The 15,954-nt window shown below is 59.1% G+C and overlaps 1 protein-coding gene across 3 annotated transcripts; it reads left to right on the top strand.

The window, feature by feature from the left end:
- The first annotated feature begins 234 nt into the window (after positions 1-234).
- FAAH2 (fatty acid amide hydrolase 2) lies at positions 235-15,453 on the top strand. Of its 3 annotated transcripts, XM_051785400.1 has the most exons (12): positions 235-313; positions 7,279-7,552; positions 8,528-8,610; positions 8,876-9,009; positions 9,290-9,499; positions 9,884-10,003; positions 10,475-10,610; positions 11,406-11,523; positions 11,858-11,977; positions 12,896-13,007; positions 13,638-13,832; positions 14,447-15,453. In XM_051785400.1, the coding sequence occupies exons 2-12, from the start codon at positions 7,340-7,342 to the stop codon at positions 14,620-14,622; spliced, it is 1,617 nt and encodes a 538-aa protein (XP_051641360.1). In that variant the 5' UTR covers positions 235-313; positions 7,279-7,339; the 3' UTR covers positions 14,623-15,453. The 3 variants fall into 3 exon arrangements, with proteins under 3 accessions (XP_051641360.1, XP_051641354.1, XP_051641369.1); XM_051785394.1 differs by lacking the exon at positions 235-313 and having other exon boundaries at positions 6,516-7,552; XM_051785409.1 differs by lacking the exons at positions 235-313; positions 7,279-7,552 and adding an exon at positions 8,064-8,274.
- Positions 15,454-15,954: the final 501 nt, after the last annotated feature.

The following is a 15,954-nucleotide window of genomic DNA, read 5'->3' as shown; positions in this document are numbered from 1 at the left end:
GGGGCAGGAGGTGATACCGTGTGTGGCCCCACAGCCCTTTGCCTCCTGGAAAATTGCAAAACCCTGAGCTTCGCTGCAGCTCCAAGAAGCTCAGAAAGAGCCAGAACCTGCTGGAAGGCAGACGCCCACGCCGGCGCTCAGCCAGCTCGAACCTTCCAGGCTGTTACGCAGCGCTGAAGCCCCACGGTGGCTTAGCAAGGGCACTGCAGACTCCTGCACGTCACAGCCCCGAGCAGCCCCGGCCAGCTGCGTCCAGGCGCCGGGCCGAGGTTCGCTGTTTTTCTGCTTTATCAGGATCTTGCTGAGATCGGCGGTGAGTGGGTCATGTTTGTGCAGTGGTTTGTGCAGGCAAGTGGTTATGTAAGTGCTCGGGGTTACTCTGGAGGCTTGGCTGGCCGTGCCTCCCCCACCCCTGTGCGCAGCTCTGGGCCACGCTCCGGCACGGTGAGCAGGGACGCCGGCACACGCAGCCCTGTGCTCTGTGGAGCTTCGCTGCCATCCCAGCTCGTTATCAAGGTGCACGGGGTGTGCACGAGCCACTGCAATGCCCAGGGACATTCAGGGCCACATGCCAGGGGGCCAAGGGCCGCGGCTGCGCGCTCAGGCTGCGCTGTCCGCACGCGTGTTTACCCTGCGCTGGCTCCCGACGTGCCGCTGGCTCTGGCCACTGCCAAAACGCCTGCGCCTGCTCCAGTAACCCAGCTCCTGAAGGTCGCTGGCTGGAGGCCGGGCTCGTGTCCCATCTGCCTGCTTTTATTATTGGTTGTCCTTATCATCGCTCGAGAGAACAGCACGTCCCAAGCACCCGGGGGCAGGACGGGCCTCGCTGCTGCTGCTGCTGCTGCCTTTTGGCCAAGCTCTGTCTCTCCCCAGTGGAGATGGGCAGGCACCAAGGGCTGTGCTGCCCCCCCCCACCTCTGCCTACATGCACAAGACACGATGCCAGAAGCTGGGGCCAAGAGGAGACAGCAGTGTTCCTCTGTCTGCTGCCGTGAGCAACCCATAAGTCCCTCTTTCTCTTGCCACTGTCTCCATAAAAAGAGTGGGTTACCACAACGTCAGACCCCTGCATATACCCGTTTCCAGGGTGTGCTCCCAGCAGGAGCCTCAGTAAGTGCATCCCATCACCCCACCACTGTCTCAGCTCCCACCACACCCTGATCCAGCCTGGAGGCTGCAGGGACATGGGAAGTGACAGGGGACCCTGATCAGAGACAGGGCAAGTGGTGCTGCTCCACCACAGCCTGACTGGGCTGGCACAGCCACCACGCACGGCACAGGGCAGCACCTGGGTGTGAGATGGTATAAGCAGCTCTGGGCTGTGAGCAGCTCTGGGACTGCCAGCCCAGATGCCAGGGGGATGGACTCAGGAGCACCAGGGTGGCAGTAGGGACATGTTCAAATGGCAGCAAAAGAGAAGAAGAAAGGGAGGAAAGTGAAACAAGGAGAGGAAAGGAAGGGAGGAAAGAAGGAAGGGGAAAGGGAGGAAAGAAGAAAGGGAGATAGGAAGAGAGATAGGGAGGGAGAGAGGGAGAGAGGGAGGAAGGGAGGGAGAGAAGAAGGAAGGAAGGAAGGAAGGAAGGAAGGAAGGAAGGAAGGAAGGAAGGAAGGAAGGAAGGAAGGAAGGAAAGCAGAGTCCTCCCAGAGGAATCATCCCCAATATCCTGTCCCCACAGGAGACCTGTGACCCAACCCCCCATTCCCTCTCCAGGTGTTGGCTGACATTTAGCTCCTTTGCCATTGATGGCACAGAGCACAAGGTCATCTGCAGCCCGATGAACACAAGTGCATTGCCCACTTGGTACCTGAAGGGAAGCAGAAATGCCTCCATGGGATATTTTCACATAGCAACAAATTCCCGTCACCCCTGGAACACAGGGAGGATAGCCCTGCACAGCTCCAGGGCTCCCTGCTCAGGAGCACAGGGCGCCCCAGCCATCCTGGTTCATGTACATCCTCACACTGGTGACTGTCCACAGGAGGGGAGGGGACAGAGGCCTTTGGAAAGGGTCGTGTTTCTCCATAGACCAGCTGCTGGTGATTGCCAGTGGTGCCCCAAATAATGGGATTTTCCTGCTGTGTGGGCAGCTGTGGATACCACTCGTGTTTGTGGCTATTGGTAGGAACTCACAGGCTTTCCAAATACCCTTTATACCCCTCCTTCACCAGCACAGTTCTGGACCCTTGGGGACACTGTGGAAAGCCATGTGTGATGCCAGGGTTTGAAATGCCCATCTCCTGCAGGTGCTGGGGTGGTAGGGCACAGCACGTGCCAGGCTGCACTGGGGGACAGGGACACATGTGGCACTGTGCACAGGTACACTGGCCAGGCCTGCACTGCCTGGCATGAGCTTTTCACTCTCCTGTTGAGAGCACAGCTGGATGGCAGGGCAGGCCAAAGGAACTGCAGCTCTGGGACACACTGGTCAAATTAAATTGGGCTCTTGTAATGCTAATTATACACCCTCTTCATACCACAAACACACTGGTCTTTGAGGTATTTCCAACATGCCAGAAGACACAGCCAGGCAGAGCTGGCCCAGGCAGCCTGGAAGGCCTTGGCAAGGGTTACCCAGTGCCCTCAGGAGACATGCAAAGAGAACCAGAATCACAAGAAGGCAAGTCCTTGGGACAGGGACCAGAGCAGCACACAGCTCACTAAGGGGCAGTTCATTGTCAGGACACAAGAACGGCCCCATGGTGAAATGGGGGTGGTGGTGTCTCTTTGGGGTGGTAGGACCCAGCCCAGCCCCAAAGAGTGCCACCATGTCTCAGGTGACCTGACCACTCGTTGCTTTGCCATGTGCCTAAGGACAGCTCTTGCTTGGGGGGTTTCTTGGGCCAGATAAGCCAGCTGGACATCAGCAGGTAAGTCTGCCTTGCTGGGGATAGTCTCCCAGCGGGGTCAGACACACTTTCCAGAGAGGAGTGGAAAATTCCTCTCACCGTGCAGGCACTCCCTGCAGCCTGGGCACACCAGCTGTTGTCCCACAGGACTTGGCATGCCCCAGAGTGTTTATCAACACCATTTCGCAAGAGCCATGGCACACAGCCTGGCAGGGGCATGCAAGCTGCTTGGGCAACCTGCTCTGCTGAAAGCCCATGCTCTTGGGAAACACTCCTGAGGCCTGCCCCAGGCAGGGAGCCAGGCCGGGAGTCCAGTGTGGGTCCATATCATCTGAGTGGCCCATCAGCACCTGAGTGATCATCAGCTCCTGATGGCCATCAACATTTTCTTCTCCTTTCCTCCTGAATTCAAGGATGGAACTCTGAGCTTTGCTCTTGGCTCTCTCTCAGTCCTGCAGATCACTTCCCTCAGTCTCTTCTGGCAGGATTGTAAATTACCTCAACAGGCTGGTCCCCCCTTTCCCAGGGCAAGCTGCTCTGTTCTCACAGGGGACATGGCTTGGGGAGGGGTCTGAAGGGGTCTGGAGGTATCAGCAGGAGCAAGAGCACGACTGTGTTGACAACACATCTGGCTGAGGGTTGCCCTGTAGGCATAGACAACACATCTGGCTGAGGGCTGCCCTGCAGGCATAGACCAGCAGCTGTACAATGCCTGAGAGATGACACGGCAGGGCCAGCCTGTCCCCAGTTAACTCCAGATGTGCCCAACTGGCAGACACAGTCCCCTTGGGCAGGGAAGGAAGAGGGCACATCCCAGACAGTGCTGGCTGGGCAGGACAGGGGACGTGGAGCTGCAGTCAGGCCACCCCCAGGAGCCAGTGTGAACCCTGCAGTTGCCCCAGCCAGGGCTGGTGATGTTCACCCGACCCCATGGTGTTGAACATGGGCATGATCAGCAGGCGCAGCAGGAGGGTGTCAAAAAGGCAAAGTGTCATGGTGTTCTTCACTTCTGGAGGCACCATGGAGCCCAGGAAATTTCTTAGCTGATCCTGAATTCTCAAGATGCACCCCAAAGCTCTGCTCAAGTGGGAAATGGGTGGTGGGTTCATGGGGTGGGTGTCACAACTCCCAGGGTAAGGAGGCAAAGCATGACTGCCCCCAGCCTCTCAAAGGGGCCAGGAGCTCCCCTTGGCACCAAGGGGCTATAGGGCTCAGCCTTCCCCAGTAGCCAAGGCCCGTTGCAATGGTTGGGGTGCAGAGATCGAGCGGGGTGCTCCAGGAGTGGGGTCCACCCCGGGAAGGCCATCCACCTTCTGAAGCACTGCACAGACTCTGCCCCGGTTCCAGCGCAGCTGGGGCGGCAGCAGCGAGCGGGCTCCGTGCAGCCGCCAAGATGTTTGCCGGAGCAGAGGCACGCATAAACATTTTGTTTAATCAAGGACACTGAACACAGTGTACCCTGGCTCGGTGCGGAGGGAACAGACGCGGCCCTGCGGGGCAGGGGCCAGGGACACCGAGCGGCGGTGGCAGAGCGACCTCCGGTGGCACGGCCCCGACCGCGGGCGCTCAGCGCCGTCACTGCGGCGGCGGCGGGAGAGACGAGTCCCAAAACATCCGCCTTCCCTGCCCCGCCACCCCGCTCTGAAGGGAGGCTGTCCCCCGGCTGCCCGCGGGTCTGGCTGCATCCAGGACGGTCCCTCCGGCTGCCGTGCAGTGCGAGGCTTGGTTTGGCACAGCCCTGCTGCAGCCGCGTCGGGATGGAGGGAGGGCTGGGAGAGCGCTGAGCTGCCCCGCCGGGGGGTCTGCGGGCGGTGTCCCCACAGCAGCGTTGTACCAAAACCTCGGCCGTGCCAGCTGCTGTGTTCCCAGACAGGCAGCATGGGATCCCCTCGGGCCCTCCTGCCCTCCAGGAGTGGGGTGTTCAGGCTGGGCACCTCCTGTGTCCCGCCAGGCCTGTGACCGCGGCAAGGGCGAGGCAATGTCAGAGCCCTTTCTCTGCCAGCCCCGGGCGTGCAGCACGGGCACCCACCTAGCAGCTGCCCAACGCTGCCGGGTCCTGGGCCAGCGGGCAAGACGACAGCTGATGGAAACGCGGACCACAGCATCCCTCTGTGGTGGATTTGGATAAGGGCAGGCTTGGAAGAACTGCCGTCAAATTCGGGGGACTTCTTAGTTTGTTTGTTTGGGGTTTTTTTCCTGGGATCAGCTGGCAATTAAGCATCTGAGTTGCTGTGTTTAAACCTGAACCTTTAAACACCCTTTTCCTCTCTCCCCACCCCAGCACTGTGCTACACAAACTCCAGGTTTCTTCTGAAGCTTTACTTTAAGGAGAAGTTTCAAAGGGCTCCTTTCACAAAGAACTGTGCTGTCAGGCTCTTTCTCTTCTTTTAATTTCATGAAAGGTGTTTCTTGTCCAGTGGTGACAAGATCCAAGAGAGCTTTGGAGAGCACCGTGAAGGCAGCCAGACTGTGGCTCTTCTTCCCACTTGCCTCATGCTCTGCTGCCGAGCCTGTTCCGTGGCTTCCCGGGCAATTAGTGGTTACAACACGCATCCACACAGTTGGCAAAACCACTACAGCTTTCTGTCCGTCCTTGCTAACTGCTTCTGGTTTCTTAAGCCTTTGGTAATGATGAAATGACTGGGGATAATTTCCGGAGTGTAAGACCTGGGATCATGTTTTTCTTCTAAGCAGCTGGTGTCCCTTAGGATAAGGCAGTGGGACAGGTCTGGATGGGTGAGCTTTACTCTGCATTTCCAGCCCCCATGCTCTTGGCAATCAGTTTGGAATTAACTGGCTTCTTAGCCAGGGTGGTGTTTGCTCTGTCAGCTGGTAACTGAAAAGCAGTGCCAATCACTTCAACCTCAGGCTTCCAGACCTTATTGCTTTATTTTTAGAGCACCTTCTAGCCCACTAGTAGCTGATCCGGTGTGAATTTCAAAGCCCTGTTCTTTAAACCCTGAAAGACAAAGATTAAGGGAGACACTTTCCTCAGAAAATAAACTCCAGAGTTTAGGGAAGGTCTCTGCAGAGCAGCAAGGAAGCAGAGACCCAGGACAGAAGCGGCTTGGTTCATACCCCTCTCTGCCAACATTTGGAAAGGACTTGAGGGGGAAGGGGGAAAGTACCGGCAAATCCACTGAGAAATGGAGTTAAAAACTGACAAAAGCAGTGCTGGGATTACATTTGGGAGGGCTGTCCTCTGCCTTCTCCATTGAGAGGAGTTTTACCATTCTAGCTCTGGAAGAAACCTGCAGGACACTTGACTTACCTCTGAGCTCCAAGGGAGCCTTGCCATGCCTGGCTCTGGGCCTGGCAAAGCCGAAGATGCAACCACCAACACTGCCCAAGATTTGGCAAACCCTGACTTAGCACTGCTCCTCAGCAGGGGACTCTGGGCCTCTGTGAGCTGCAATGGCAGAGACACAGGTGTGAGGAAAGGTTTGGGCCCATGCACAATCCTGTTGTAACCCGAGGGGGTGGGGGTGATTAGATATTGGGGGGGGGGGAGGCAAAGGCTACCTAAGGGCCTTGGTAAGGTCACAGGCATTCCAGCAGTGTCAGAGCAGTGGAAAAGCAGCTGTTAAGCCACCTGTGCACCATCAGCCATCAAGCACAGCACTGCTGGGACCTGCCCCCGGGCTGGCTGGTGTCTGTGGTCAGGGACAACCTGCCAAGGGAAACGAAGACACTGAGGAATTAAAATCAGCAGAGGACAAGAGTTTCCCTTGTCCTTGAGAGAGCACAGGACACCCCAACCTTTTACAGCTGGGAGCCCCTCAGGCTGATGACCTGGTGACCAAACCCAGGCAGACAAAGCTGCTGTCCGTGCTTTCCCAGGGCACAGGAAACTAACCCCAAGCAGGAAAGCGGCTTTTCCCCTTCCCTTCTCTTCTTTCCTTTCCTCCATTTGCATCAAGCAAGGAGAAAAGTTCTTTGATAAGAGTTTGTGAAAATAGAACAACTATCAGGATGACCTCCATATAAGCTTAGGTTTTAGGGGACAGAGGTCGGTCGATGCCCTCCCAGGGCGTGTGAGCTGCAGATTGTCCCATAAACGCTGATGTGTTGGTTTTGCAGTTGTAAAAGATTTTCACAAGGAACGTATCCCCTCACCTGCCCCACTTTGCACTGATAATTCAATCGCCAACTCTGTGGAAGGGAAGAGATACAGTAAGGCCCACTCAGATGCTGCTTAAATCCTTGCTTTAAAAGACAGAATTTCCCCCCCCCCCCAGCACTACCAGTTCTTGTAACTTTTGTCCTGAGGTTTGAGTATTATCCAGTTTCTTCCAGATTCCGTAATCAAGCACCTGAAAACCTCAGTGCATGTTTGACAATAAGTGTGATAATGGTTGCCTTTTATTAGAAAGCTTGAGAATGAGGCTTGGTGTTTACAACTGTAAACTGATCGGTGTTAATGCCCCATAGGTCGGTAACACCCCACAGGCGTGTTTGTGTGCACAGTCTGACCCTGAGGACAGGTTTTTGGATGTGGACAGACAACCTCCGCAGGAAAGGGAAGTGTCTCCTCCACAGACCAGCAGGGCAGCCCAAGGGCACTGCGGGTGCACCCGGCGGTGCTGGGCTCGGCCCCGTGCTCCAGGGATGTGCCCAATGGTGCCGGGATCAGCCCCAGAACCTCCGGGATGCACCCAGAGGTGCCGGGCTCAGCAGCCCGCAGGCTGCCGCCGCACCTGCCCAGGTGAGGCTGTCGCCGCAGCACCTGCCCAGGTGAGGCTGTCGCCGCAGCACCTGCCCAGGTGAAGCTGTCGCCGCAGCCCCTTCCCGGGGCGGGTTTCGCTGTCCCCGCACAGTCCGCACGTCGGGAGCGCCGCTGTCCCCTCGCGCCAGCACAGCTCGGGTTAACTGGCGGTTACAACACGCATCCGACACAGTCGGCAAAACCACTCCAGCTTTCTGCGCGTCCCTGCTAACCCCCTGTGGGGTTTTTTAAGCCTTTGGTAATAAGGAAACCATTGGGGGTAATTCCGGAGCGGAGGGGCGGGATGACCCGGGACGGGCAGAGTGGTGCCCCCCCGGCTCCCTCTCCCCCCGGGGAAGGTACAGGCCGGAGACAGCCCCCATGTCAAGCGGCGCCGGCCGCGGGCCCGGCGCACAGGCCGCGGGCGGGGCGGGGCGGGGCGGGGCGGGGCGCGGTCGCCATGGAGACGCCGTCACTTCCGGGCGGCCCCGGGGGCGGGGCGCGGCGCGCGCAGCGGTGCGGCCGGTGCCATGGCGCTGTCGCGCGCGGAGCGGTGGCTCGCGCTGCTGCTGCGGCTGCTGTCGCGCGCCTGCCTCGCGCTGCTCGCGCTGCTCCCGCCGCCGCCCGGGCCCGGCCCCGGCGCGCGCGCCGTCCCGCCGCCGCGGCGCGAGCTCCTGCTGCTGCCCGCGCGCCGCCTCGCGGCGCTGCTCCGCGCGCGGCAGGTACCACCCTGCGCCCCCGTCGGGGGGGGGAGCGGGGGGGGAACGGGCACGGCAGGTACCACCCAGGGTGGGGGAGGAGGGGGGGACAGCGGGGACCGGGAGTGGCCCCGAGGGGGAGCCACGGGGCTGTGACCGCTGTGTCCCCCTCGGAGAGTCTCGGCCGTGACGGTGTGGGGGATACCGGGAGTGTCCCGGCGTCCCGGCCGCCCCAGCGCGCCCCTGACGGCGGTTCCCGCCCGTGGTCCGTGCCCAGGTGACCTGCATCGAGGTGGTGGAGGCGTACGTGGAGAGGATCAAGGAGGTGAACCCCCTGATCAACGCGGTCGTCAAGGACAGGTGAGCGGAGGGCGCGGTGAGGGGGTGCTGGGCTCCCCGCTTGCCCCCTCCTTCAGACCGGGGCGATGCTCAGCACCGAGGGCACGGGAGCCCCGCGCGGTGCTCCCGGCCGTGGCTCAGCCGGGACGGTGCTCTCGGCTCCAGCACAGACCGGGGGTCTCACCTCCCGTCACAAGCTCTTGCTGCAGTTGGGGTCTGCCCGCCCTGCGGGGACCCGGCTGCTCGCTGGTCCAGCACCAGAACATCGCCCGCTGCCTCGTTGCAGGTTTGAGGAGGCCCTGCAGGAAGCCCAGCAGGTCGATAAGCTGCTTTCAGAAGGCCCTGGCGATGACTATCTGGAGGAGAAGTTCCCCTTGTTGGGAGTTCCCATCACTGTCAAGGAGGCCTTTTCTCTCCACGGTGGGTTTGCCTTTGTTCCTCTCCACTTCACAGGTTGTGACTCGCCACTCCAGGGTGGTGGGTGGCTGTGGCAGATGCTCGGAGGGAAGCAGTTTCCCTTCCCTTGGTCTGCACCAAGATCTGCCTGGGCTTCTGTGTCCGTGTTCACTAGTAGCACACAGGTGCTGCAGAGCTTGTGGGGCCTCAGAGGAGCAGCCCTCGCTGGAAACCTCCTTCCTGCAGCCCCGGGCGGTGTCTGGGCACTGGCCCTGACACCTTCCTGTCCACCTTGGCACCGCAGGGATGCCCAACACCTCCGGCTTGGTCAACCGCCGCAACGTGATCGCCACCTCGGATGCCACGGTGGTGTCGCGGCTGAAGCAGGCCGGTGCCATCCCACTGGGTGTCACCAACTGCAGTGAGCTCTGCATGTGGTATGAGTCCAGCAACAGGGTCTACGGGCGGACCAACAACCCCTACGACCTGCAGAGGATCGTGGGTGGCAGCTCAGGTGAGCCCCGGCATCTCGGCACGGTCCTGCCCGACCGGCGGGTTTAAAATGCAGCAAGGGAAGGGTTGCAAAGCTCTGCACGTGGCTTTAATGCGTCCCTGGGCTCCTGCAGAGCTCACAGGCCTCTTCCCTTGGCACTGCTGTTGGGCTGCTGGGGGTCCAGCTGCTTTGTCTCTTGTGAGTGTTTCACCTGGCATTGCTTCGGCTCACTCTGTCTTACTTTGGCAGAAATATCCCTTTGGCCAGAATTCCCCAGCTGTCCCCAAGCCACTGCTAAAGCAGGCATGGCCCCCGCCCCTCTGGGTCACTGTGAGGTGCTCCTGCTTTTGCTGGATGACTTGCACCATAAACCTGTGGGGTTTTGCCATGTTGTCTCCTGTGCAGGTGGGGAGGGCGGTGTCCTGGCAGCTGCCTGCTCAGTCATAGGCGTGGGCTCTGACATCGGTGGCAGCATCCGGATGCCCGCCTTCTTCAACGGAGTCTTTGGCCATAAACCCACGACAGGTGAGGGGGTGTGGGGGTCTCCTCCTCCCCAGCAGAAATGCCATGAGGTGGAATGGGGGCTGTGGGATGAACTGGTCTGGGACACCCCTGTGCTGGTCTCTGGTGGGATTGCTGTAAGGGGTCAGGTAACTCCTTGCACGGGACGAGCCCCCTGTGGGAGCACAGCCAGGCTTTGCAGCGGGAAGCCTTCGGTGGCAGAATGCCAGGAGCGTGGGAGACAGGGAGGGGTTTTACCCAGGTATTGCATCCTCAGCGTGGGATGTTTTCTCAAGGTTGGGATGTTTTTCTGGCTCTCAGTATCCTGGCTGGGTGCTTTTCCTCCCTTCCCCACCCCGTGCATCTTGCCATCAGCCCTTGTGAGGTGTGCAGTCCCTCAGGAACCACGTCGCCCTGTGCCCAGAGCCCCCCAGCAGGGCTGCCCTTGGCTGGAGGTGATGCTCAAGGTGGTACCCAAGGTCTCTCTGCTCGCAGGGGTGGTGCCCAACGACGGCCAGTTCCCAAACGCTCACGGGGCACGGACCAGCTTCCTGTGCACGGGACCCATGTGCCGCTATGCCGAGGACCTGGAGCCTGTGCTGAGGGTCATGGCCGGGCCCGGGGTCAGCAAGTGAGTTGCTCCTACTGCTCCTGGCTGCTGAGCTGGAGTCAGCAGCTCTCTGGTCTGCACAGTGGGTCAGTCCTTTGTACGAGACAGATCTGCACCCCACCCAGTTTGTTTGTTACTGATTTCCTTCCTCTGCCGCTGGCTTCAACGGGACCTTCGCAGCTGGGACTGTCCTTCCCACCACTCACGTGCTCTGGGGAACAGGCAGCCATGAGCAGACTGTTGGTTCCCTCTTTACTTGCAAGCTGGTTCTCAGGGCTGTCCCACGTGGCCCTCCCCTCCCGGGACTGGCCTTGCTCCTGGGTGTTACAGGGCCTTTTTCCTGTTGCTGAATGATGAGTTTTCCATCCCACACCACAGCCAGTTTGGTTCCTGCATAGGTCTGTGTAACCAAGAGCCTGCTATGTGGCAGGTGCCAGTGATGAGCAAAGCAGAGATGGGGCAGACAGGGCAGCCCTCCTTTGTGCCACAGCCTGCAAGCAGCTGTTGTCTCCATTACCACTTCTGTTTTTCCCTGGCTCTTGTGCAATCCCAGCCTTGGCCATGGGACGGGGTTTGTAATCACAAGGTTCTTCTGGAGAGATAAGAATTTTCCCAACGGGAACTTGCTGGGGCTGACGGGGCGGGAAAGCAGCTGGGTAGACTGTGGGCAGCAGGTGTCTGTGTGTCCTCAGGGTCTGACCTTGCCACCCTGGGAGGCAGAGCAGTGTCTCCTGAGGACACATTAACATGTGTGTGAGCAGTTCTGGCAGCTGGGGAGGAGCCAGGGATGGGTTTGTGACAAAGCCCTTTTCCCAGGCTGAAACTGAATGAGAAAGTGTCACTGGAGAAAATCAAATTCCACTGCATGGATCACGACGGCGGGTCCGTTTTTGTGTCACCTGTGGACAAGGAGATCTTGCAGGCCCAAAAGAAGGTAGGAAGGAGCAGAGGTTGGTTCTCGCTGGGGTGAGCCTGAAGATAGAACCTGGGGACACCAGTCAGAGGAGCCCTGGGGAGGGGAGGGAGCTGCTCTGTGTGTGGCTCCTGTGGGGACTGGCAGGATGGAGGGCTGGGGAGGCAGCTTTCTGTTCCAGTCCTGTGCTTCCAGGGGTTAAAAAGTAGAAAGAACTTTTTCTTCTATGCTAAAGAAGAAACAAGGAGAAGATCTTGTGAGCAGATGCCCTTGCCCTCTTCTCTGTACTTTCCATGGGCTGATGGCAGCACCTCACAACCTTACGGAAACAAACCCTTCCTACTCGTCCCTTCAGGTGGTGGAGCACATCGAAAGTGACCTGGGGGTCCGAGTTCAGCATGTGTCAATCCACAAGATGAAGTATTCTTTCCAGATCTGGTCAGCCATGATGTCGTCCAAGGACAGCAATGGAGAGGTGCGTCAGACCGAGCTGCAAAGGCACAAATTTGGTGGCAGCAGGGAAGAATCAGCTGTCTGGGGCCAGCAATAGAGAGTTGTAGGTTTTCCAGACCTGCCTGAGGGCTTTCCCTGCTCTTTTTGTCCCCCCAGTCCTCTCTTCATCTCTTCCCAAAGACACACAGCCCCTTCTCCCTTGCTCTCCCATGGGATGAGGCGGTGGCTCCCAGCAGAGGAGCAATGTGGTGTAGGGAGGGGAAGGTAGTTTTGACACATTGACCTTCATGGAGGTTGGTAAGTCAGCCCAGCAGGGAGCATCCCACCTCACTCTTGGCTCTGTGCTGTGTCTTCTGACGTTGCAGGCTGGGATTAACACCTTTTAGGATGCCAGGACAAGCAGGGCATTAGCAGCTTTCCAGCAGCAGGCCTGCCTGTGTTATATTTCCCTTGAATTGCAGCCACTGTGCTATGCTCTGTGCGTGCAGGGAGTTATTTTATAGAGAAAAACCCTCTCAGGAGTGTCATACCTTGTGCATTCCTGGCACGGGGGGAGTGGTGGGAAACAACACAGCCCCATGCACTAAGGAGGGCACATCTGGCTCCTCTGCCTCCTTCCTGGTCCCATGGCCATATCATAGGAGTAAATGCCTGGACATTGTCTGGACATCATCCCTTGCATCATGCCCACTGGGTGCTGGAAGGTGCTGCTTTGGGAGGCTCTCCCTCCTTCTTCCTGCCTCTGGCAGGGAGAGATGCTCCTGCTGCCACCCTGGATCAGTGCTAGAGCTGCGGAGCACTCCTGATGGGCATCTCCTGTGTGAAAATGGGAAGGGCTCACATCAGGATAACGGGACAGCTGGAATTCCACTGTCCCTTGCAGCCTGTGCCTCCCTGCTGTGTGCTGGCAGTGCTGACGGGGGGAGTGGGTGTGTTACAGGAGGCACAGCGATTCACAGACCTGCTGGGGGACCACGGGAAGCCGGTGTGGCCGCTGTGGGAGCTGATGAAGTGGCTCGTGGGGATGTCTTCTCACACCTTCCCAGCTATTGGTGAGGCTGGGGGGAGCCCTGGGGAATGCAGAGGCAGTGGTGGGGCGGATGAGTTGTTAAATACAGGTAGTCCCAGTGCCTAGCAAAGGGACTTGGGGTTTGTGCTGAGCAGCTTCAGCCTGGTTTTGTAATGACACTCAGTGTCTTTGAGTCACATTCAAGCTTGAGGGAGAGTTGGCTGGATCTTTGATGCATGAGAGTGGGTATCCTAGGTGAGGATGACGAACTCCTGCTGTGAGCCCTGTCAGAACTGCTGGGGAGTCTAGAGGGAGCCAGTCAGGGTCTGCACTGATCTGGTTTCATAGCAGCAGGTACCGGAGAACCCTAATCAGTGCAGCTGGGCTGTTGTCTAATGAGTGCTGAGGTGGCTCTGCCAGCTCTGCTCAACCCCAGCACCTGGAAAAGCTGGAAATGAGGGGCAGGCTGAAAGCTTGTCCCTTGGCAGAGCTGGGGGGATGCTGCCCACAGAGTCATGCCAGGGGCAATGTGCTGTGGGTACTGGTGGGCAGGGGGACTTGGGGGGTGCACTGGGACTGGGGGATGCTGCATGTGGCCAGGCAATGCGCTTTCTGCCCCACGTAGCCCACAGTCTTCTCGCTCCATGTCCCTATTTGTACCCTTTCCCTGCAGCCCTGGGGCTGACAGAGAAGCTGATGAAGCTCAACCACAGTGGGAATGCCAAGCTGGTGAGCATGGGGAAGAGCCTGCAGGAGGAGATGGAGGCGCTGCTGGGGCAGGACGGGGTGCTCCTCTACCCGTCACACCCCACCATCGCCCCCAAGCACCACTCCCCCATCTGCATGCCCTTCAACTTCGCCTACACGGGTGAGCAGCTCTGGCTCTTGTGGGGTGCAGGTAGGGCTGCCCAGGCTGGCAGCCAGGGTGTTGTACCCAAAGTGTTCCCATTGCTGACGGTGGGCTGTGCAGCACAGAGAGGGGTCTGGCTGCTCCACAACGAGGGTTGTCACGCTTTGTGCCACGTGGCATCTTTCACCTGCTGTCCACAGCGGGTCAGGTCTGAGTGATGTGTCTAATCTCAAGGGCCACTGTGCCCCAGAGGTGTTCCAGCTACCGCTGTGGTTTAGCAGGAACCTGAGAGCCAGCATATCCTGGGGTACAGTCTGGGGCTCCCTGCATGGCTTCCCTGTGACCTGAGCACCTTGGTGCTAGTGCTGGTGTCAGTGCTGCCTGGCTTTGGAGGGATGGAGGAGTAGAGTCCCAAACCAGATCTTGGCATGCCATCCCTCATAGGTGCTATTTGCAGATACGATGTGTGCACTGGGAACCTCTGGCCAGTGATATCCCTTGTCACCATGCCTCAGCACCACCGTGTCAAGCACCAGCTCCCAGGAGTAACACGACGCGCCCGGGGTGGGAGAGCCAGGCAGTGGTGTGTCCTGGTCACTGTGCTCACTCTGATCCATCCTTTTCTCTTCCAGCCATCTTCAATGTCCTGGGCCTGCCGGTGACACAGTGCCCTCTGGGGCTGGGCAGCGAGGGGCTCCCACTGGGCATCCAGCTGGTGGCAGCCGCCTACAACGACCACCTGACGCTGGCGGTGGCCCGGTACCTGGAGAAGGCCTTTGGAGGATGGGTTTTGCCAGGGAAAGTTTAGCCTTGGGAGGCAGGAACAGAGAGGGTGTGCCCAGCGAGGCAGTGGCAGGTGCTGATGTTCCCTTTGCATCCCACTGCGCCCTCCTGGGAGCAGCTGGCGGTGCCTCCAGCCATGGGGCAGCTGGGCTGTTGCTGTTGGATTCTTCATCCCTGCAGCACCTTCTGTCAGGGAGAGACCTGCCCTCCCTGAGCCCCTCAGGAGCCCCGGTGCTGCAGGCTGAGGACATCCTGCCTGCAGTGGGCATCCACCTTTTCCTGGCCATGGAGATGGCCAGCGCTGTAACCCTTGCTGCTTTTTGAAGATGCTGAGTGTGATCTTGGCAGAGGAGATGCTGCCAGACTGCTGGGGGGCAGCCACTCAGCCCCTCTTGGGGCCCCCCTGGGCACATGAGGGTCCTCCTTGGCCTGACCCTGCCCACAAGACTGGACTGTGCCTGCTGCACCCAGGCTTGGCAGCCCCCACAGCCCCCCTGGTCTGCTGCAGCATTCCCACTGCCCTCTGACCGAAAAGGGAGAGGGGCTGAGGGGGCTGGGCTGAGCCCTACGCCCGCCTCACCAGAAGTGCTTTGTGGGGTAAGGGGTGCTGGGCTCTGCCGTGTGTGCAGCTCCGGAAGGAGTTGTTGCTCTGAGAGCATTTGTAGCACTGGATAAAAGTATCTCCTGCCTGTTTCTTCCCCTTCTGTCTGGGAGGGATCACCCCTGCCACCTGCCCTGCCAAGCTGCCTGGCCTCTGCCCAGGAGTGGACATGGGCAGCGATGTGGGGAGCTGTCTGGGTGGACAGCAAGCACAAGGTGTTCTCAATGAGCGTGGTATTAAAGAGTCTGTCCAGTCTGCTGTGGCCATGTGTCCTTGTTCCTGATGGCTGTCACCCTGCCAGCTCCCACTGGGCACTGGCCCCATCTCTGCTCGGGATGTGTGGGATCTGCCCAGTGCTGCTGGCTGTTGGAGCAGTGCAGGCACAGTAGTGGAGGTGCTGGCATTGACCCCAGGTGTGGCACTTGGACACTGTGGGCCTCTTGTTTTGGAATGCCCTAGCTGATGGTGACTGCTCGGCCCCTGGCAGCGCTGAAGAGTGCCAGCAAGCTCCACATGCTGCCATCCATGGCTCCATTAGTCCTTTAGTGGTTGCAACAGCTCTTGGGAAGCTCAGGTCTGGCTGCTTTCTATCCCAATGGGCTGCCAAAGGCCCGGGGCTCGTGGGGTGATGCACAACCACATGCAGGTCCCTTGGGGTCTCTAGGGCAGAGCTGTGGTCTCAGCCCTGCGTGTCCAGACTGCAGCACTAGTCTTGGCAAGGATAAAACTTGTTGGTTTTGCAGAGAAGTCCTGGCC

The sequence above is a fragment of the Manacus candei genome, unplaced genomic scaffold (assembly GCF_025592945.1).
Source record: "Manacus candei isolate 608988 ecotype Guabito, Panama unplaced genomic scaffold, ASM2559294v1 h1tg000003l, whole genome shotgun sequence".
NCBI lineage: Eukaryota > Metazoa > Chordata > Aves > Passeriformes > Pipridae > Manacus > Manacus candei.
This window is presented reverse-complemented; position numbering and strand designations above follow the sequence as displayed.